Source organism: Stigmatopora argus, chromosome 14 (assembly GCF_051989625.1).
Source record: "Stigmatopora argus isolate UIUO_Sarg chromosome 14, RoL_Sarg_1.0, whole genome shotgun sequence".
NCBI classification, from domain to species: Eukaryota; Metazoa; Chordata; class Actinopteri; order Syngnathiformes; family Syngnathidae; genus Stigmatopora; species Stigmatopora argus.
In genome coordinates, this window is record NC_135400.1 from 11,275,016 (window position 1) to 11,297,510 (window position 22,495).

A 22,495-nucleotide genomic window follows, 5' to 3' on the forward strand; every position below is an offset into this window, starting at 1 on the left:
CAAGCAGCAAGTATTTCAAACAATTTTATTATCATCGTATTGACACTGCCCATTCTCCACGTGATGGATTTACATGTTTTTACTGTACACTAAACATGAATTGACTGTGGATGATGACAAGTGCAAGTGAAAATATATTCTTTAAATTCAGACGGATGATGACTGTTTGGCACTACTGTTCAGCTGTTCCAATGCTTTCAGTGTGATATGATGTTTTTATTTGTTTGTTTGTTTTTTAAATTTAAGAGTTTAATATTACGGGTAGCAAATGGCAGAAAAAACTATTCTGAAGATACTATTTAAATTGGTTCTACAGGAAAGTAGTACGGATGTATTGTAAATCAAAGTTAAATAAGACTTTTAATGCAATTCAAATTTCTGGTACACCATAAATTTGATCACGTTTGAGTAAAAATTATGTTTTAGTGCATTTTTTTATTTCATCCTTTATTTTCTTTTAACCAGATAAAATAATTTAACCTGATGAAAGAAGCAAAAACGAAAAAAGTCATCAACTGACAAACTATTTCAAGCCTGAATCTTTAATGTCGTGTTAATTAGATCTTAAATTCTGTCACCAATCTATGTTACGTATGTTGGTTATGAACCAAATTTCTCCATAAACATGTAAGCAAGTTGATTTCAAATGTTTTGGGCCAAATACTGTCTAATACATTTCACTTCTCTCATGCCTGTTTTTCAGTAAGCAAAGGTGGACATTTGGTCAATGTAGGCACATTACACTACCATGCAACAACCATTTATGGAACCCTGGGGTGTGTTACAGTTCAAATACACAGAGTAGACAACTATAAGATTGCAGGGATACACGAGTAGCATTTGTTAGCATTAATTTTAGTCAAAATAAAACGTTTTTTGTGTTACATGACATCAGTAACCTAACGTAAACTAAAAAAAAGTCTATTTGTAAAAAAAAAAAAATGAATAAGCCAAAACTATTGACTAACGTAACCTCTTATTGAGTGTCTTTTTGAAGCAGAGAGGAGTACTAATCTTTATAAACCGGCTGTATCGTAACTCTTGCTCATCCAACATGCCCTAAATGAAACATTTGTGATTGCTATTTAAAGTTACCCTTGTAACATTTCCACTCCACTGTAAGACATTATAACAAAATATTAATTGTGTTATTTACACCAACATTAAACACATTTAATAATCGCTCTCCCTTAGTTCTTGGTTGCCAAATAGAATATCCTCCACCTTAAAAAAATGTTGAAAAGCCTTGATTCTCCTCGTAATTAAGATTTTCAGAAGTTTTCCTCCGTCACAAGTTTCTCCAGTCTTTTCTTTTTTCACCCCCCTTAACAGTCATTTAATGTTCCTGCAAGAAATAAAACAAACATAGTATGACATTCTCTCACTAAAATGGACACAAATAGGCACCAGAAAATAGCTCCCAGAAAAGCCATGATTTTGCTGTGACGGTTGTAGTTTCCCCCTTGCTACAAATGTTTATATTGCAAATCCAACCCTCCACTGCATAATGCAAAGCCCTTCTGCCTCGATCTAGAGAATATTGCTTTGGAATTGCTCCAAAACAAATCACTGACATACTCCAGTAAATGCTTTCTCACCATAGATTCTACAGTCGGAGTCTCAAAGCTTGGCTGAGTAGCAACAGTGTCTAAGTGGGGCGGAAATTTGCTGAAAGGTCAATTCTAAGTGTAAAGCTGTTTTCCATCTTACCTGTTAAAGAGGTTCAGGGTAGTTCTGTCTTGGGTCATAGGTCATGTCGGGTATGTATGACTCATGGAGGTCAGGGTCTAACGGCAGGGTGTCGAGAGGGAGGTCCGTGTAGCCATAAGCAGGGTATGGACCATCTAATTCTAAAGGCGAACAGAGGGGGAAAAAAAGGTCATATTTTTCCATCTTAAAGTGCGTCATCAATGGCACTGAAAGATTAGCATTATATTGGGTATCTACTGCCATCAATGGGAGGCAATGATTTATACAATGGAAAAAATAGTCGCTTGCCCTGTAAAGGGTTAAAGGTAATCATTTAACTTGTTGTCCACTGTAGTGAACATTTTCCCTAACAGGCTTAACATAACAAAAGTAGATAGTCAAAGTATAGAAATTTGAGACTCACCATCAGCCAAGTATGCAGACTCCAATGGAACTGTGTGAGCCTTGAAAGAGAAGCAAAATATTAAATAATAATATCCATATTGTATGTGTGGAATGATGAATATAATGTAAATCAGTGATTCTGAGCCGAGTTTGTTGACACGGTAAATAATAAGTGACAAAAATGTTTCTTTTCTTGAGCATTTTCCAATACTTCACTCCACATACAGATTCCAAACCAGCTTAGTCTCTTCTTATGATATTCAATGACTAAAATATGTTTTGGTGGTACACTAAATTCAATGGAACTGTTTTCAAAAATGTACAAAGCTGAAAACTGCAGCCCAGTTTGAATTGGCTCAAGCAAATTGTGATAACATTCAATATAGCCTGCACAAGATGTTTAAATTTGCCCTTCATTCCGTTGCACTTCCCAGATATAACACTAGATAGTGCTAGTCACATAAACAGTGTCTCTCTATGAGTGTCACTGATCGTAAAGCCTGGCCTTTTTTTTCATAAAGCCCATACGCCTTTAATAAAATAAAACCTCAAATACATCAATACAAAAACACCGAATTATCGTGATGACACCACGACACAAATTGAATTCTCACCATTTCCCAAGCAGCAGGGTCATGTTTGAAGAGTGAGTGCGTGAGCTCCACTGACACTCTTTTCCTGTAGTCTGAGCTCTTGTCCTCTGAAATCCGAAATAACACTGCTGCAGCGTAGGTGGCTGCGGAGATAAATCAAAGTTTAGATTAGCCCACGTGCAAATTCGTGTTAACCTCGGATAAGAAGGCCCCTTTCCAATATCTAAGGTTGTAAGAATAAGCAGCAGTTTTATAAATAGACTTGTATACACATCCATATTTTCTGCAGATGTAGTCTTTTTTTACCAGCAAGTAAATGCATGGGAGACAGTGAGTATCACTACATAAAAGCAGTTTTATCGACAGCAATTTCAAATTAAAAGAAGTGGGACATTTGCATCTGATTAATGCACAATGCGCAAAATTGTACAACATAGTTCTTTATTTTACGATAAAAAGATATTTAGGATTGTCAGCAAAGTACAATTTTCATGGCGGTAAATATAGGTGAATTGAAAAAAACTATAATTAAAACTCTTGTAAATTTGACACTGCCACAAACAAGAATATTGTTAAATATATACTACATACAAAATATACAGTTTTTTTAACATATAAAAGACATACCAATTCCCTCATTGCTGGAGTGCAGTAATTCCATGAGTGGCGCTGATGCACCCTCTGCATCGATGAGTTCAGCAGACTGTTTGTCCAGCGCTAACTCACATAAAACTCCTGCGGCTACTCGTTTCACATTCTCCACATACGAGTACAGCAGCTAGACATAAAATACACACATACAAATCTATAGGTTTAGTCATCAGTTGCCATTGCCGAATATATAGATTCTTACAACTGCATGTTTGTTAAATTTCAAACCTTTAAATCCAATGTAATCTCCATAGTTTGTAAATTAACTGACTTTCTCCAATTTGTACCATATGAATTTGACTATGTTTGTAGTCTGGAAACAGCGTGTACCTGCACAAATAGCGGTATGGTCTGCATGCTAGCAATCTCTCCTCTGTTAATTGGATCTCTGGCCAGAATGTGAAGTGCTCCTGTACAGCCCTCCACAATCTCCTCCATGCGTACTCCGTCCTATTAAAATATTTAGAAAAGAAGTCTACATCTAGCACAGAAATGAACACGGTAATACCACATATACGCAATATACTGTATGCAATAGATCAGGGCTGTCCAAATTTGGCTTGCAACACCATTTTTATTGGCCCCCACAAGAAGCCTAAGTTCAGCCTACATTCTGTTGCACTTTTCAGCTTCAACACTAGATGGAGTCAGTCATTTAAAAAGTGCCTCTGCATTAGTTCAGGTGTTAAAACCTGTCAATACGTTGATATCAAGGTAGGTAATTTTGTAGATTTTCAAAACATTTTATCTTTGCAAAATTATTTTTAGTTCTGAATTATTATTATTGTTTCTTGTAGCCCTGAACTCATTCACTGCCATTCCCAGTTCTAGACATCAAATCCATTTTGCTTTGAGTGATCATGTTTCCTGATTAGCCAATGAGTGACTACTTGAAAATAAAAACAAATTAATATATTTTTTAAATCAGTTTTTTTTTCGTTCAGGGACATAGCCAATATTCATTTCAAGTTGGCCCGAGCTTCCTTCGATTTTTCTGAATTTTTTCGCTTGTATCGACCTGTATGTTGCATTTTCATACCTGATATGTCTGCTGGGAAGAAGAGCCATGTCTCTGTGTGTCCTGGTGAGCTTTTAATAGTAGGTTAACCAATCGGGGGATTGTCCCTGCATCCCTAAGCGGCGCTTGATTAACTGGGCACAGTGCAAGGTTGCGGATGAGGCCAACAGTAGCCTGGAAGGAATCAAACATACACAGGCAGGCAGGCACAGATATCGTTAAACACCTCATTCATTTCCTCAAAGTTACATACGAAACAACAAAACACTGAATAGATTCCCTGGCCAAATTTAAAAAGAGTTACAAAACATTATAACATAATATAGTGATGCCTTTCATATAATATATCTGATTAATACAAAGATAAATGTGCTTTATAGTCAGGGGCAGTGGGTGTAAGTTCTTTTCTTCAATTTTGAGAAATTTTGGTTATGGTGCTTTTAGTCAGTGTGGAAATGACAGCAACAAAAATCTCCTCAATTAAGTACTACCAGTATCTCTCCCCTCTCTGACCGCTGAGAAAGCAAACACAAATTGCTGATGCACTCAGAGAACATGCGTCCCTCCAGGGACACAACATGCTAGTAGGTGCTGTCAAAGTATAATAGAAAATGTGTGTTATGATGTATTGTATACCTATTTTCTTCTCTGTGGCTGCATCTCAAGGTATTTTTATTCCTACATAAGATAATCGATAAGGACATGCCTCACAGACTATCAATTCACTTTGATGTTTGACAGCTAAACGAGTATAGTTGCTTTCCAAGAAGGCTCAGACACGACTCCATTTCCTCAGGGTGCTCAGGAAGAACAACTTGGGCTCCAATCTTCTGAGAACCTTCTATAGAACCACTGTAGAGAGCATCCTGGCGTACGGCATCACAGTGTGGTACGCTGGAAGCACGGCGGCAGACAAAAAGGCCATGCAGAAAGTGATTAACACTGCCCAGAGGATTGTCGGCTGCTCTCTGCCCTCACTTGAAGACATTGCCAGCCCGCGTTACCTCAGCAGAGCCAAGCACATCATAGGGGACCCTTACCACCCTGGTCACAATCTGTTCCAGCTGCTGCCCTCTGGCAGACGCTATAGGTCCCACAAAGCTCGGACAAATAGGCTTAAGGACAGTTTTTTCCCCACATCCATCAGACATCTAAACTCGCGCTAACATACACACATTCCCTTCTGCGGCATATGAATAGATGTTTGGTTGGTGATCTGCCGCCTCCTAGCTGACTTGAAGGAAGGTAAGTGGCAGACAGTGTGCGGTAATCGAGAGGTAAGCGACCTGTATGTAATCGAGAGGTAAGCGACCTGTATTCACAACAGCGGAATGACAAATTACAAGTCCGTAACTTACACTTATTTAGGTCTTTTGCCGATTAAACGTAGCTTATGGAGAAGCACCATCAATTTCGTCACACGCAGTTTCTGCGTGTGATGACAAGTAGGCTTTTTTGTGTTGTGGTAATGACGACATGGCCTATGTCCGATTATTATTATTATTATTATTATTATTATTATTATTATTATTATTAACTGGGCAGTAGTTCAGTGCTCCTTGACCCACCTTTATAACAGGCCAATAATGTGGCTGTCCGAGTAGTTTGACCACAGCAGGCACGCCGTAGTGAAGCCGCACAGCATTTTGGGCCAGCTCGGCGTCGTGGTGACGCGACGTCAGGTGACGCAAAGCGCAAACTGCTGGCTCTGCAACGTCTTCTTTTTCCCCGGCGCGCAGTACAGCATGGATCAGTGCCTCAACCCCACCAAATTGAGTGACCAGAGTCTTTGTCAAGGAGGTTTTAAAACATAACACAACAATATTAATGGCTATGAAAAGAAAATCGCTAAATATACAATAACCCCCTAACGCTTATACATATATATGAATACTGAAAGTTAAAAAATGTGTGTATTTTTTTCAGAAAGGCCCTAAAATACATTTATGTGCCTACCTTGTTGCGTGAGTTGTTACAAGTGAGGTTGGATAAGATGCCTGTTGCACAGGTCAGCATGTTGACATCGTCTGAACCCAGCTGGGTGACTAATATCTGGAGCAGACCATCTAAACCTTCCTGAGGAGAGCAAGAACAGTTGAGGGCGAAATGTTATCGTTTCTGCAACCTTCTCCTGGTAACCAAATTTGGTTTCCACAGTAGGTGTTATCCTTGAAAGTCTAGAAATTGAGCCATACATACTTGCTTGGTTGCCGCATCGGACAGATTGCGTAGCGTCCATAAACAGTTCTGAATCAGGCGCTGACTTGACCCAGTGAGATGTTGACCCAAAGCTTGCATACCTCCTGTAGACGGATGTAAACGTAGATTGGCACGACTCAATGTTTTCATCACCTGTCATTATTCCACATGAACATTTTATTTCTTCAGTTGTACCAGCTTCTACTATGGCGGGCTTGTTGCTGGGACACACAGACAGTACTTTGAGAACCCGACTGGTGGTCCATAGCAGCTTCTCATAGTTGTAGTTCCTCATTATGAACACCAGACCTTCTGGGCCCGCGTTGGCGAGTATAATTAGCTGTGAAAAACAGGAAACAGTCTTGTGTTGCAGACTTTATAAATGAATGTCTGCTTTAGGCCTAACGGCAATCCACCTTGCTTTCTTGGTTGGCATAAGACAGGAGCTGTAGACAATCTGTGGTAATGGCAAGGAACTTGGGGTTGCTCTTTTTTAGTAAGGGCACCATTCTCTGAAGGCCATCTGCGAGACGTACAGCCATTTTGGCTCCCTCTTGGTGCAGTAGAAGATTGTGCAGGGTGGTTATGGCGTAAAACAAAACTGACTCCACAGGTGAACTGTGAAATAAGTGACAAAGAATACCAGTCTGAATGTTATTAATTGAATGTTTTAAAACTTTAAAATACAAAATAGGCACGGATTTGTGGGATACAAGAGCAGGACCAGATGTGTCATTTTGAAGCTAGGAATCTTAAGTCATCCAATGGAAAGCATTCTACCTCAGCATGCGGACGAGCGCGGGTATCCCTCCGGATTTAAATATGGCCTGCAGTCCGTCACTCTGGTGTGAGAGGCTGTGGAGTATGCTCGCAGTGCAACGAGCTGTCTCCATGTCAACTGCTGCTGTCATGGCACGAACCACAGCTCCAACCATTGTTGGAGATTGCACTAGCACCCGGCGACTAGCTTCCTTTCGAGTCAGCTGGTTGACAATCAGGGCTGCCTTGTTAACCACTACCTAGTAAAACCAAGCAAAAGGATCAATAAGTGTAACTTTTTGGGGTCAAACACGTTAGTTTCAGTTGCAAGTCACTTTACAAAAAGCCTAACGGGAACCCAACTAAAGCAAGGGTGTCAGACTTGGGTTGGTTCGCGGGCCGCTTTAACGTCAACTCGATTTGATGTGGGCCGGACCATTTTAGATATAATATTTAGATTTTTTTTATAAATGGATTACATGAACTGGATTAAAGGGCCTGAATATTCAGTTATTTATAGATTTAAAACAATGTTTATTTTAGCTTTTTTACATATTTTTAGATTTTACAAAATGATTTTTGAACTAAAAACAGAAAAAATGGATTAAATTACAATTATTGATTTAAAAGGGGGAAAATCAGGAAATTTAATATACATCTATACTCTTAATTTTAATTTGATCCTAAAACAGAAAGTTGGCATTCATGATATACTTTCTCGGGCCACAAAAAATAATGCGGCGGGCCAGATTTGGCCCCCAGCCCGCAACTTTGATACCTGTGGAATAGAGTAATACCTCGCCACATTGTGGATCGACTATCGCGGATTCACCGCATCGCGGCTTGGATCCGCCAAATATATATGAAAAGTTTATACTGTAGGAACAATAATGGAAACATGAAATGGGGAGAAGCGACTATAGAAATATATTTTTATAATACCGGATCTTCATCTGCAAGGAGCTTGGTGAGTTCTGGCACCGCTCTTGTGGCCAGCTCGGCATCATCCTGATAATTTATCAGGTGAACTATAGCTGTCTTTAGTAACTGAGAGGGCTCAGCCAGTCTTTGCACGTTGCTCTGCTGTGTCGGATCTGCTTGAACAGGTATGGCTGCCTCTCCTTCCACCAACGTCTCTGGAAACATGGCTGCCCTTACGCGCTGGGCCCGAGTTAATGAGTAGTGAGCATCTAAATCTGAGGAGGAAATTCGAGACAGGGAGAAGATGAAGTCATACTATCCATTGAGAACAAATTAGAAAAATCTAATATGCGAGGACAAAAAAAAAGCAGTTGGCAAAAGGGAGACGAGCACTGCCGAGGTACTTGAGGCACGCATTCAAGAAATAGAAGCGAGAGACGTTTGCTGAAGGACGTTTTGTTCTCCGAACTGTTTAATTTACTCATCTCATCCCACTTCACCTGCTCTCAAGCTGTGTGCGTGTGTGAACCACGTTTAGATAGGACCCAAGGGAGTCACTTCAGTTTATGAGGAATCGAAACTTCAACATAAAGCAAGACTAACAGACCTGAAAATGAACATACCAGCTTGTATAAGGTATGAGGATCAATTGATTTTAGTGCATACTTGTTCAAGTATGAAAATCTAATCCTTCTAAGGTAGCCATGCAAGGGGTATTTCAGCCTACACAATAAGCAACAACCATTGGATTTTTCGCTTTGTGGTTTATCTCTCTCTTGAAGCACACCGTGCCATTGCCTTCAATCAGATTCACATAAATATTGGTTGCTTTCAGCGAGTGTGGCACTTTTTTTCACAATGAACAAGAAAATCCAAAGAAATCCCTTATCTGAAGTGACAAATATAAATTGTGATTGAAAAACATAATGATAAAAACAGCTTGAGGGTTTTCATATGCTGCGGGCATCGGACCATTTCTGTAGGCTGCATCACATTAGTGAAGCGATGTGAAACGATTATACCAATACCTGAGGTGCCATGTCCTACCTCAATATTTTCCTTTGAGCATTCACGGCCCGCCTTCCCGGTTTAAATGAATCGGACGTCAACCGGCATCAATTGCATGCAATTCCATAAAATACTAAGAAAAAATAACTTTACAATGTTACTAGGGGGCCATAAACAGTGTGGAATTTTGTTTTTAACCATTTTAATATCAGTAATTCAGTTTTTGTCAACATTGTAATCCTACAGGAATGTATGTAAATGAAGGAATATCATAATAATGATCAAATAATCCAAAAAAATAGATACCATAATAATTGCGGATCTTTAGTTTTTTTTAAATGACACCAAAAATAGCCACTAAACTGATAGGAAGTCTCACCTGTGTCACATTCTTCTTCATTTGCCACTCCTGCCCCAGTTGTTGTGGGGGCAATATTTGTGCTGGTCGTACTGGTTGTGTACTCTTTACTCCCACTGCACCCAGTACTGCTGTCGTCATCCCGCACGGTGGTGGCTCCTGATTGAATGCCAGAATCCGATGCGTAGTAGGTCTTCTGCCATTCAGCCACTTTCACTACACTGTCCGCCTCATTCACTACAGGAACAAAAAGCATGCGCTTTATGTATGTGCAATAAATCCATTCTAACCGGGTGTGTCCAAACTTTCCCAAAATCCAAGGACAAAGGGCCAACTTGAAAATCCTTCTACTTTATTGTTAAATAGAGGAATGGAAAGGGGGGTTAATTAACTTTCATTCATCAAAATGGATTGGACTTTATTTGCTGTCAATGGCAAGCCAAGCACTGCACTGTCAAGGTCAAACAAAAAAGTGATAACTCAGGTACGAAAGGGTTGAGGTCCTTGTACACCTCACTTTTCAAACCTTTTTAGAGGCATTGTACCGCAGTAACACAATTGTAATCGGTTTGGCAGTTATTACAGGCTTGAAATATTATTGAAGGAAGAGTTGATTTTGGGGAAAATAGAAATTATAGTTTGCTTACTTGGCATGGACATCATCGCCGTCCACTCACAATTCAGACCAATGACCTGTGAAGAAATACATACTAATGCATCAAGATTCTATGGAAAAGAACTACATTTCACATTGTGTTGATCTGAGAAAAGCTTGTAATTTTCTGGTTATAAGACACAAACATTGAGTTGTATTAGGGATATCTTTTAACTTGAACAGGTATTGTAAAAAGGGCTGTTTTTGTTTTGTTATTTTTTACAGTGTGCTTGAGCCGGAGACTATCTTTGGGATCTGCAAACCACGATCAAGAGTCCGGATCAATGCACTCAACCATTCCACAATTGCAGTAAATCTGGGTATTTCTACTTTTAAACACTAATCCATACTTGTGTGAGCATAGTTTGTGTCAAACATTCATTTATTTTAACCATGCAAAATTTAAAAAACACTATAGCTGACCTTCAGGTTTAATTCATGGTAGCAAGAAAGAGGAATGCAATGCAGTATATTTATGGAATGAAAGCGAGGTCCAGAAGGCTTAAAGAAACCAATTTATTTTTCGACATAGCCCTCGTGTCTGCCACTAGAGAAATGTACCTCGTAAAGCAAATTCATACACAATACACAAAAAAATACAGAGATGTGCATTGTAGTTCAAAACACATCCTTTACCACTATTTTCTCCTCCTGTCAACACATTGAAATTTGCTCTAAAGTACATAGTATGCATTTACTCCAGTATTGCATACAATTTGAAATAACTGGCTTAATTGACACTTATGAGAAGCTTAGAATTCTCAACTTTTTAGCTGGGAGGATCAATTCCAGACGCGAATTCTAATTCGCTAATATAGCTCAATGTTACATGAATATTGAAGTAGAGTCATTTTAACATGGTTTGATTTGTTGAACAGAATGACACATAAATCTCTTTCTATATTCTTGTCGGATGTTTTCCTCCCCCTTTCCCTGCTTGGTTCTCTTCATCTCCGCGTTAATCCGTTGCCATTTATTTCCTTTTTCACTACCTTCACTCTGCTTCATACTCTGTGATATTTAACTTTCATGTTTTATAAAAAAAAAATGAATGTGGTAATGAAGGACAAAGAGACAAAGACATTTTAGGTGATAATACAAACTTATTATTATTATTATTTTTTATTTCATCTGAGGACAAGTACATTGACTTACTGACTGCTTTAGTATTTTGTATGTGGGTTACTTAAAATTCAAAGGACGGGCTGTAAAACATCCTCCAATTCTGGAATGACCTATATACCTTTGGTCGAAATACTGCATTAATATGGTAATATTCCCCTCCTATAAGTGAGAACTGGCAAAGGTGACTGAACGTGGATGGGAGCAGACATCGCCCTTCGATGCGCCCCATATAACTAAAGTTGTTACTTCTCTTGCTGTCAGCTCCATTAGCCTTAGGGGCCTCTGCTACACCCCATTCTCTCTGACGTGACAATCTTCTTGTGTCAGATTTAGAAGGTTGTTGTCAAATTCTGACAACCCTTCTACCTTTCCCAGACCTCAGCTTTTCAACTACCAAATTTTCAATTTTCATTTATCTCTACATTTAAATGAACCATCACTGCATCAAGTGTTATGTATTTTCTCGCCATGGCTACTTTAAAGGTAAACATTGTTGAGAAAAAAAAAACAGGATAAGAAAACCTTGCTTCTAAAACAATGCTTATTGTAAAAAGCACAAACGATCATATAATGTCATCTTAAAAATTCTAACAGATTTAATACAACCCTTCCTATAGAAGACCCCATGCATAGTCACCCACTATCTAACATTATTTTGAATATGTGGGAAGGATCCATCTATAAGTCTAAAATGGAAAGAGGATGTTTTTGACTGTGTGTGACAGCTCATTGTATTTCTAAAGTGTTCTTGGGCTCATAAACGTGCGCATCTTACACAAAGTATTTACTCTTTGTAAATACTGTTAAAGCAAAAATGACTCTTATTGGCATCATTAGAGGGGAAGATAAACAAAGAAAGAAAATAAAAGGAGTTTGAGGCGATGGAGAAAGAGGTGAGCTGCGAGAAGAAAAGAACAAGTTGAGGAGAAATGAGGCAGAAAGAGCAAGATGAAGCATGTGTGACGTTAAGAGGAGGAGACAGGCTTTTCATTCCTCCTACATAGCCATCAAAGCTGCAACCCTCCTCCCCCCAAATGCACACAAATGCACACAGTTTTTCTCAAGCCCATTCTTTGTGATTTGCTCTCACATTATACAACATCACTGGCTCTCTGTCGCCCTCCTTTATCTATCCTCCAAACATCTAATCATGTCCCACTCTATCAATCTTGTCATCCTTGGTTCTTATTTTTTTTCCTTTGTGCGCCCTCTCCAGCTTTCTTGGCTACATCATTGACACTGGTGTACATTTTCAAAAGTACAGCCTGAAGTCTGTTTCAGTTATTTCATGGTCACCCTTTTTTATCTCATATACGGTGGTTATTTAGATCATCTGCTCCATATTCATGCCTTTACCAGAGGAATTATTTTAATATATTTTATTTTGGAGTCAGGCGGTCTTCCCTCGCTTGTCTTCAACTTGTTCAAAATGGTCTACGAGCAAGGGACAATTACGCTGGTTTTAACCTGTGCATTTTGGGGTCGGTTTGAAGGTTAAGTCAATTAATTGAAAGAACTGCAAAACAATGTGGACTGAACTCAAGCTTTTTGACCGGACGATTCGCCGGAAGACGTTTCGCCGAAACGGGATTTGTGCGCTCGCCCCGCCCCCGGATCGTGTGTATATGTTTTTCAACCTCGGCACAAAAAACAACACAATGAGAAACATCCCCCCTTTTATTTGCTTAATAAAATAATAAATTAAACACTTTAATTCTTTCGGCGAACTGTCCGTCAGCAAAACATCCGTCGGCGAAACGTCTTTCGGCGAATCGTCCGAGTAGCCAATGGGTCAGTGTCGCTAATGTCAGTAAACTATTGATAGCATTCAGATTCCCATGGTCAGTGTCTAGGAAGCTACAATTTTTTTTTAAATGCCATTATACATTTTTCATAATCACATGAATGTCAGGACACACTGCTGTGGTAAGCAAGCTAGATGATGACACTGTTTACATTCTTGTGCGGAGTATAAATTTACAGTGGCCAGCCGAGAAACATTAAGCCCATTATACAAACAAAAAATAAAAATAGCATCTATTTCTATATCTATTGACAACCATGGGGAAATATACAACTCACATGGTTGAATCAACTCATTTATGATTTAAAATTGTATTTCTGGAATAACGACATAAAATAGCCAGTCAAGTACATTTCCATGTTGCTATAGCAATTACAATAATTATTAATTATAATAATTGTTACTCAAAATTGAGGCACATCAGCCTGGAACCATGTTGATTTTCCAGCATGTGTTTAAGGCAGCCAAATGGAGTAAAATAATAAGGCTCCTTTCATGGTGATGAAGCAGGAGAGAAAGACTGACACTGCAGCTCGTATTCGCTTTAATGAGCTTTATAATGAGTTTTAGCTCGTTGTTTGCTGTCCATTTGGAATGTCCCTGCTTTGATTCATCTCCATTTTTTTTATATTCCCAGGAGGCAGGTTTCCACAAATAATCCCGCAAAACTCTTGGGAAATTACTGAGCTACTTAGATTTAAACTATCTCAGTCGGTGGTGTCCAAAATATGGCCTGTGGGACAACTGTGGCCTTCTGACAGGGTTTTTTTGGGCCTGTAGCAAATAATCAGAATTTAGCCTGCACAAGAATCTCAAATTAAGCCTGCATTCTGTCGCGCTTACTCATCTTTAACACTAGATGGAGCCAGCAACTTAAAAACGTGCATCTGCATTAGCTCAGGGTCGGCTAACTGGTACCATCTTTGCTAACTTTTCACTACGTTGGTTTGGGGAAACTGAGTCTCTAAAAAAAAAGCAAATAGTAATATTTTAATTCATATAGGTCTGTGTGAAAGTACCACATTGCTATGGAAGCAAATCGTAAAAATTGGGAGTTGGAGAAAATGTGGCTAGACCGTCAGTAACCCAATTAATTTGTGCATTTAAATGCAAGAGCGGCAGCAGCTCAGTGACTGATAACTGCTACTGCACAGTCTGCAGAAAAAAAAGACAGCTGATAAGCAGGGGCACCAGTTAGTTAATAGAATGAATATTTCATTGACTTTTATTCATGTGGCAAATGAGTGATACTGATAATAGCCGATGAATATAAACTTGGTTATTAGGAAATGAGGCCATATTGCAACAGTGTGTATAATTGAAACAGTAACCGATTCATCCCGTTTTAAGCTGTGCTTCATTCGTCTTTTTTTATCGGAACCACATTAAGCACTTCTGTTGGGAATATTAGGTAAGGGGCAACGTCTGACAGAAAAATAACCTCATTATCTAAATATGTACAATGGCATGAGGTTGTTAACAAGATGATATGGAAGTGCCTAATACAGGGGCGTCAAATTCTGATTGGTTGGCGGGCCACATTTGTAACAACTGTTGGTATTAATTAATGTATTAATGTTCCTGGAGAACTCTTATCGATGCCGCCATTTTGACTGTAGGGGTCGAAAGAACCAATGTGACTATGGATAGGAAAAAATAATAATAATTTGATTCTTTTTGTACAGTATGAATGAGCTATAAAAGACCTTTCAGGCGGAACAACCCCGCAGGCCAGATCGGACCCCCTAGTGGCCCACGGGCTGTATGTTTCACACCACATGGCCTAATTCTTACAGTATTTATTGAAGCCACTAAAAGTACATCAACAAAAAAAAGCCACAGGCAACTCCATGTGTTTAGCACGCACGCTTCATGGGCAATAACAACCAGGCTGACATGTCTTTTGGTTTAATTCCCATCTGGTTAGGCGCTTAAAAAAAAAAAAAACTCCCAAATACCCTGTCTCACTCTTGTAATAAATGTGTCAAAAATCCCCAAAGACCAATTGGCACTGAGTGGAAATCTGTATCTCATTGCAGCTTGTCATTTTTGCGGCAATTCGTGACTTCTTCGTTCACAAGAATCTGACACAACTTTATTTTTCATTTTCTTGCTACGTCTATGAAAAAGGTTGTCTGCATTCAGAACTAAAATGATGTACGACCCGTTATCTTGAAAGCCAAGAAATACAGTTCGCATTTGAGCTGCGACTTTGCGCTTATCGTCGTTGATCGGCAACCTTTCCGGGCTTTGTCACGGTCATTTTAATTCGCCCGGCTTCCCATTCTAAAAAGCTCACACAGCGTGTACATAGACACAGAGAGACACACAAACACACGTGCAGTGCAACACAGGCTTTGAAAACAGATTTATAGACAGTGCTGCAAAGAACAGCGTCACTTTTAGTCTGGTGGACAGGAGAAGGAGATCCAAATGCAAATGCATGCATACCTCTGTAAACACACTATTCCCCTTGGATACACACAAAGACGTGTAGCGAGGGCTTGACTCCCCTTGGCAAAATATGTCTCTCTGTTTGTATGTGGCCTGTTCTGTTAGAGTGACAAATCTTACATTTGCGCTCAAGCTAGTCTCCGTTTTTTTGTGTTTTTTTTACAATCCTTAACCATTTCAGGGACAGTGTTCCTTACAACTATTCAAAAGTTGATACTTAAGACCTTCAACGTTTAGTAGGCAAGTGATTCATTTTCTGGGCCCCTTAATTTGGTCATTAAAAAAAATTAGCATTGGCTGTATTGTTATTATGATATATTTTATTATTCATAGTTATTTCATTTTTACATTGCTAGTAAATACATCATTAATACAATTAAAATGAATTAAAACTGAAATATATACACTGTTTGGGCCCCGAGTAACACTCTAAAATTGAATTTTGTTTTTCATTGTATTGAACTGTTTGACAATTGATTTAAACTGGGAGGGCTGGTTGTGAATGCTCGTCTTTGATTGATCCAATCCATTTTGATTGCTAGGGGCGAATTCATCCATTCGCCACACCCAGACCGGATTGGAAGTGGTTGAAGACTGAGTGACTAAGTGGCTGGATGCTCAGGGCTTTGGAGCCAAATGAAAAGAACACATCAGTTTACTAACTTGGAACTTTGGCTTACCGCTGGGTTTCCAAATTAGCACGTAATTTCTCTACTGAGAAAATTATCCCAGAACAACAGAGAGAGGTAATTCTTTTGTTGCTATGGTGAACTCAGCAGGTTTTAGCCGGTAGGTGCTCACTAGGAGTTTGTTGGCTTCTTTGTGCAGGCAAACGATAGACATACGATGGTAAATTAAATGGGCTACTTTTGAACTCAGTTGTCATTACCTCACATTTCCAGAGCAAAGAAAAAATGTCCAGAGACAGCATAGAAAATGTTAAGAAATCCACAATCAAGGTGTGAATTTATTACAATGGATTTTTTTTCTAAATGTATTTATACAAAACTAAATACTACAATTTTACAATTTCCTACATTGATTTCAGCATGTTTTGATTTCTGAGCTAAAGCAGAGGTGCAGTTTAAGTGACTTCCTCATACTAAAGTTAAAGCTGAGAAGTGCAACTCAATACAGAATGAACTCAAGATTCTTGTGCAGGCCATATTCAAAGATATTTTCATTATTTGCTGGGGGTTAAAACACTGCTCAACGGGCCACAGTTAGCACGCAGGCTTTAGTCTGAACACCCCTGCACTTTATATCATCTGTTCAGGACATCGTTATGTAGGATCAGCTTGTTTAAACACTGGAGAAATCTGTGCGTGATGTCACCTTGGACAAAATTAGCTTTTGGAAGTCAGTTTCTAGTCAAACTTTTGAATAGAGAAGATCAAAAGATCTATACAGTAGAGCACATTGCATACATGTTTATAAATTGACTTTACATTTTTTTGTAAGATAATGTGATGCTGTTACCTGCGGGAAATGCAAATGAACTATACTCAAGCATCAAAAGATCTGCAGGAACATCGAGGAATATACGGATGTGGTCTGTGCATGGAACTTTTTTTAGTATCTAAAGCTTGTCCTGTTCTAGCCATCCCTTAACTATACCGCTTTTACTCTAGGCATTTCTATAATGCTTGAAGGGGATTTAACACTGGAAGGACATTGTGTCTTTTACTTTTTTTTTTTTTTTTACATGGTGGTCTTAGAGTGGAGCTAGTCACTCTGCAACAGAGATAACTGTGTAACCAAGCAGAAAATTGACTCATCAGAGAATTCATTTTAGTCGAGGTTTATGCCAATTTCCAGTTTGGCACGAACGCAGAATTCAGCAAAGCCTGATATGGGGAAATCGGCCAATACTTCAAGGGTAGAGTTCTTACTAACAGACTGCTTTGACTGTATGCATGTACATAATTATTCAACACCCACTGCCTTATAGTGCCGTAGGTTTACCACACTCACCAAATTTTACAAGAAAACAGTCCTATTCATATTTAAGCTTTCCTGGACTATATTGGCATATGATTTTCTTACACATAAAAACTACTATTGTCCAGATACAGTGGTACCTCGTGATACAACATGCTCGTGGTACGACAAAAAATTCGATCGAATAATTCGCTCGCGATACAATTAAAATTTCGAGATGCGACCAAGCCAGGTGGCCATGACATGAGATGCTGTTTATCATTGTAGCGCACTGTCTTTTTTGCCGCATCTCTTTTGTGTATAACTACTCTATCTACGAGGACTGAACGATTTATTCAGACGTGTTTCGACCAGGAAACGCACAACGCGCATGGTGAAATTAGAAGAAGTAAAACATTTTTTCCAATCCAATATCCTGTTTTTGGTGTTTTTTCAGAGGGTTGGAACGAATTAATTTGCTTTCAATTCATTTCAATGGGAAACGTTCGCTCGAGTTACGAAAACCTCGACATACGATCTCAGTCTCGGAACGGATTACGATCGTATGTCGAGGTACCACTGTACTAAGATTTTCAACTTGATATCAATACTCAAAAATATACCATTTGCAATGCTACTTGCATTAAAAAAAATCTCCAATCATGTGGCTTTTAAAAACTAAAAAGTAGCTACAGTGGCATTGGTGCATAGTTTTTATTCCTCCACTTGTCAAATTATTGTGTGTGTGTCTTAGTGTACACACATGCACACATTCATAGAGGTTCTCTTAAAGATAAAAGTGCTCCAAGATAAACATTCCCCATGACAGATGGTGCAAACATATAAATAAATGCCGACACCTCTCCTCAAATATGAATGATGATTACAGCTTCATAGTAATATGGTGACAGCCAAGCAACCTGTGTTGCTACCAAAATATCTGCAGTTTATTTTGCTTCTGGCACGACAGACGGTTTACAATTAAGCTAAGGAACATGAGCGTATAAAAAAATAATACCCTATAAAATCAAACAAGCCAGTAATAGCCCCCACTACCTAATATTCACGCACAAAAATCATTCCAGCATCGTTTTCTAGAAATGTCAAAGCAGTTTTGCGGGTATTTTGTTTTTGATGCATATCAGAGATAATAACGTATGTAAATATAACCCACAGTGAGTCTAAAAATATCTGTCTGATGCCTACTTCTTGCGACGTCTGACTGAGCGTCCACATGGAGATATCTCAGACCAAACTCCCATTTCGCTTTCAAGAATCCGACTAAACCCTGCATATATATCATCACTAGCTTCGTCATTAACCGCCATCATAGTGTTAACCCAGTTGAGTCTTAATGCTCGTCGTCTGCTGTTTCATCAGCAGAATGTTGCCGGTCCTAAGTAGTCTTAATTGGCATGAAGTGTTTTCTTTCGCTCTCTATAGACACGCATTGTCGACATTTTCTGTGAAGTTGTTAATTGATAAGAGATAAATATGATTGCAGTCTCTCAACACAATGACGAGGGTCTGGCAATCATCCAGCACATCCTGGTTTGCCACATTTATGCCAACTAGATGTCATGTGGGCCAGACCAGTTTATTTTTAGCCCAAATATTTAACTTTACCACCATTGACGGTGTTAGACGTCAATGGCGCTGAAAGATGAACATCCACAGCCAGTTTAAGTGAATTAGACATTTTATTATGTACATACTGTATGAATGAGCTACAAAGAGCCTGTCAGCCGAACAACCACACGCGCCAGATTGGACCCACAAGCTGGCCACTTCTGGCCCACAGGCCGCAGATTTGACACCAATCCTCAAAATTGTATGAGTATGAGTGTAAAATTGTTTTCTGTCTCCTTGTGCCCTGTGATTGGCTGGCAACCAATTCAGGGTGTCCCTTGCCTGCTGCCCAGAGTTGGCTGGGATAGTCTCCAGCACCCCCCGCAACCCCATAAATGAATGAATGAATGAATGAATGAATATATGGACAAGATCAGCCTTTTATAAATATATAACTCTAATGTTTACATTATTATCACTGTGTGATGACTATCTTTTTTTTTTCAAATAAGATCTAAAAGATTTAGGGTTTCAAAAATTTAGTTTTCATGCGAGAGCAAAAGGGAGAGAGAGAGAGAGAGGAAAAAAGAGGGAGAGAGAACGAATGGCTATCGTCATGCCACCAAGCATGGCAACACATAAACTCATAAAAAAACGATTGGTGTTCCCACGGATCCAGCTCATTCAAGTGCACACCGAAACACACAAGCAAAGTCCAAATGTATGTGTCATATTTATTCCAACCCTTTTCGCTTTTATTTCATCCAAAAATTATTGAGGATAATTGAGAAGCTTGACCGGAACACATGCATAGGTGGTGCGTGCATACCGTTTTCGTACTGTGGCATTTTAGGAAGTTGGAAGTTTGAATAACGACACAAAAAAACACACACGCACTAAAAAGATAAAAATTGTACCTATCTGACGGCTGAGCTGACGCTGCAGATGATCGCGGGCTAGCGGTAATTAACCTTGTTTCCTCCATCCGTACGTGATATTAAGATGCTTGCTTACCTTGTGCAAACGGAGGGTGGGATGCTGCAGCCGACTTAAACGCCCCGCTCCCGCAGCAACCCTCAGTACGCGTAGGGCAGGCAGGTGTAAGTATACATACACTCCTGAGGTTTTTGCGGCGCTCACCGTAGCCGCTCTGGCTCTCGTTCTTGTCTCGTCTCTCCTCCCAGAAGCGCTGCAGCGAGTGGCCAGCAGGGCGGCGAAAAGGAGCAGACAGCAGCCTCGCAGCGACGAACGCGTCACCCGAAGATAGGCTAGAAAGAAGAGGTATCACTCTTCTGTCTTTTCTTCATATGGGGTGTCCAAACTTTTGACACTTTTTGCATGACGCATGCACATATAATTTTAGGGTTTTTTTCAACGGAATGTAAATTTCAGGACATCAAGGTACACAAATGTGTTAACAGTATGATATCCCCATTTATTTCCAATACCCATGATTGATTTTGAATGTTGAAAATGTGACCAATGACCATAAAGTGACCCATAAAATGCAGATAGGTCAATGCAACAACAAAAAACGTGAAAATGCAGCCAAACTGCAAAAACGTAAAGCATAAAACACAAAACCAGAAAGGAATTCGAGAAAGATATTGGAAATTTGAAAAAACAAGGAACATTTTAATTATAGTCATTCAGCCAAAAAGTATCTGATGTCTAGCGCTTTCAAAGGCAGCTAATGAGGTAAAAAAAAAAATGACCAGACGTGCCTTAAAATTAATTGAAAGTGACTGGAAAATCAACAGTAAATAACCCGTGGGAGCGCAAAGCTTTCTTCTTCACACTCAGGGCTAGTCTTATTTTACTGCGTGAGTCATCTTCATGAACAGACAATCTCTGACCGCTCTGTCTACTCCCCGCGCTCATTCGCTGACCTAAGAGGAGAGCATCATTGGAAACATGGGTTGTCATCCTAAGAAATTTGCATTGCCCCGGTGACAAACAGATATTAATTACATTTTAAATGTTGTGGAGCAGATGCAGAAATTTTACCGTTCCCTAAAATGTGTGATCGCAAACATAATTTGACAAAATCAGTTCTCAAGCCATGGTATGATGCCCAAATCCTTCAATAGCAGTGTTACTTAAAAAGTCTGAAATTACACATTAAATACTACTCTCATATTACTTTATAGTTCCCTGATGTCCTTCCATTTAAAATAGATTGGACTACGTTGCCCTCAATGCCAGGCGAAGAGTTAAATGATTGTCCATGAGGATTAAAAACAATAAATTTGTGTGTAAAAGGGTTAACTGAACATTCTGAAAATTACATTTTTCCTCCTATCACTGTTCACACATCTTTAGTGCCTGCATCTTGAATTGGGTCATTAATGTCATGAGTTAAACTGTCATGCTTTTGGCTCATAATCACATGCCTTAAGGGGATTGATGGATGTCTCACAACCGGAAGCTCGTGGGTTCGATTTTGAAATGCGCTGAAGGCATATTGTGAAAACATAATAAATGAAAGCCTATTTTTGATGATGTAATATATAGCTGTGTATAGCATGATGTACGTAGACGCGCATGTGTGTGTGCGCGGTTGTGGCTGCATGGATGCGCATGCCATCATTTTGTGGTGTGTGAGCGGGAGCAAATCCTTCCCCTGGGGGTGTTTGTGCGCATGATAAGAGATAGATATTGAATGACAAAAGCATAAGAGGAATCGGGGCAGAGAGCGAGTGCAAGAGACATGAAAGAGATGATGGCTGAGCAAAAAACATGGAAGGGGCGGCAAAAGAAGTAGGACACGATGAGGGTTATTTAAGTTGCAGATGATTATTACTTACTGAAAGTGGAATAGTTTGAATAAGACTCAGAATTGTAAGGGGAAAAATGTTTGCAAGGTGATTCTCAGGAAAATTCCTTTTAGGTGAACCAGTGGCTCATACTGCATTCAAATAGGTAAAATGGAAAGGCATTTAGAGGCAAATTCCAGCCAATCTTGTATTTTAAAAGGTAGCACATTTTTATCAGGGCCAGGATGTTTACAGTGACAAGATTTCTTTGAATCAGAGTTCTGAATAAAATTGTCAGATGCAGTTTGGTGGACATCTGAAGATTGAACCAATAAGGATGTATTTGTGTGTTCGGGCCTCATTTTTAGTTTTATAACATTATTTTAACATCGGCCAGATGGCTAAATATGCCAGGAATACTAGAAGTAGCAACTTGTCGACAAAATATCGCTTTGTTTCATTTCAAATGTAATGAATTAACATTACCTAGTTGAAATGCATCGGTCAATGGCATCTAATGATTTAATTGTGCCATGTAAAGGTTAAAAAAATCTGCATGAAAGGGTTAAAGAGTCAGTTCAAGCCTTTCTTTGTGTGTTCCTGTGCAAGTG

At 39.2% G+C, this 22,495-nt stretch overlaps 2 protein-coding genes across 6 annotated transcripts in view; one reads left to right on the plus strand and one right to left on the minus strand.

Annotated features, from left to right (window-relative positions):
- Positions 1 to 22,495, plus strand: part of LOC144089145 (mitochondrial adenyl nucleotide antiporter SLC25A23-like) — a 36,024-nt gene that overhangs the window by 510 nt on the left and 13,019 nt on the right. For all 3 annotated transcript variants that reach the window (XM_077620050.1, XM_077620051.1, XM_077620049.1), the window contains exons 3-4: positions 10,482 to 10,576; positions 20,313 to 20,409. The gene's annotated coding sequence lies outside the window, so the exon portion shown is untranslated. The remainder of the gene's footprint in view (positions 1 to 10,481; positions 10,577 to 20,312; positions 20,410 to 22,495) is intronic.
- LOC144089143 (junction plakoglobin a-like) lies at positions 12 to 20,372 on the minus strand. 3 transcript variants are annotated; one of them, XM_077620045.1, is made up of 17 exons: positions 20,269 to 20,372; positions 10,249 to 10,294; positions 9,623 to 9,838; positions 8,257 to 8,510; positions 7,336 to 7,574; positions 6,972 to 7,173; positions 6,751 to 6,895; positions 6,556 to 6,659; positions 6,313 to 6,432; positions 5,925 to 6,143; positions 4,378 to 4,530; positions 3,669 to 3,788; positions 3,315 to 3,465; positions 2,709 to 2,830; positions 2,114 to 2,153; positions 1,711 to 1,850; positions 12 to 1,345 (listed from the first exon to the last, which is right to left on the minus strand). In XM_077620045.1, the coding sequence occupies exons 2-16, from the start codon at positions 10,262 to 10,264 to the stop codon at positions 1,714 to 1,716; spliced, it is 2,238 nt and encodes a 745-aa protein (XP_077476171.1). In that variant the 5' UTR covers positions 10,265 to 10,294; positions 20,269 to 20,372; the 3' UTR covers positions 12 to 1,345; positions 1,711 to 1,713. The 3 variants fall into 3 exon arrangements, with proteins under 3 accessions (XP_077476171.1, XP_077476168.1, XP_077476170.1); XM_077620042.1 differs by having other exon boundaries at positions 20,143 to 20,327; XM_077620044.1 differs by lacking the exon at positions 20,269 to 20,372 and adding an exon at positions 20,046 to 20,095.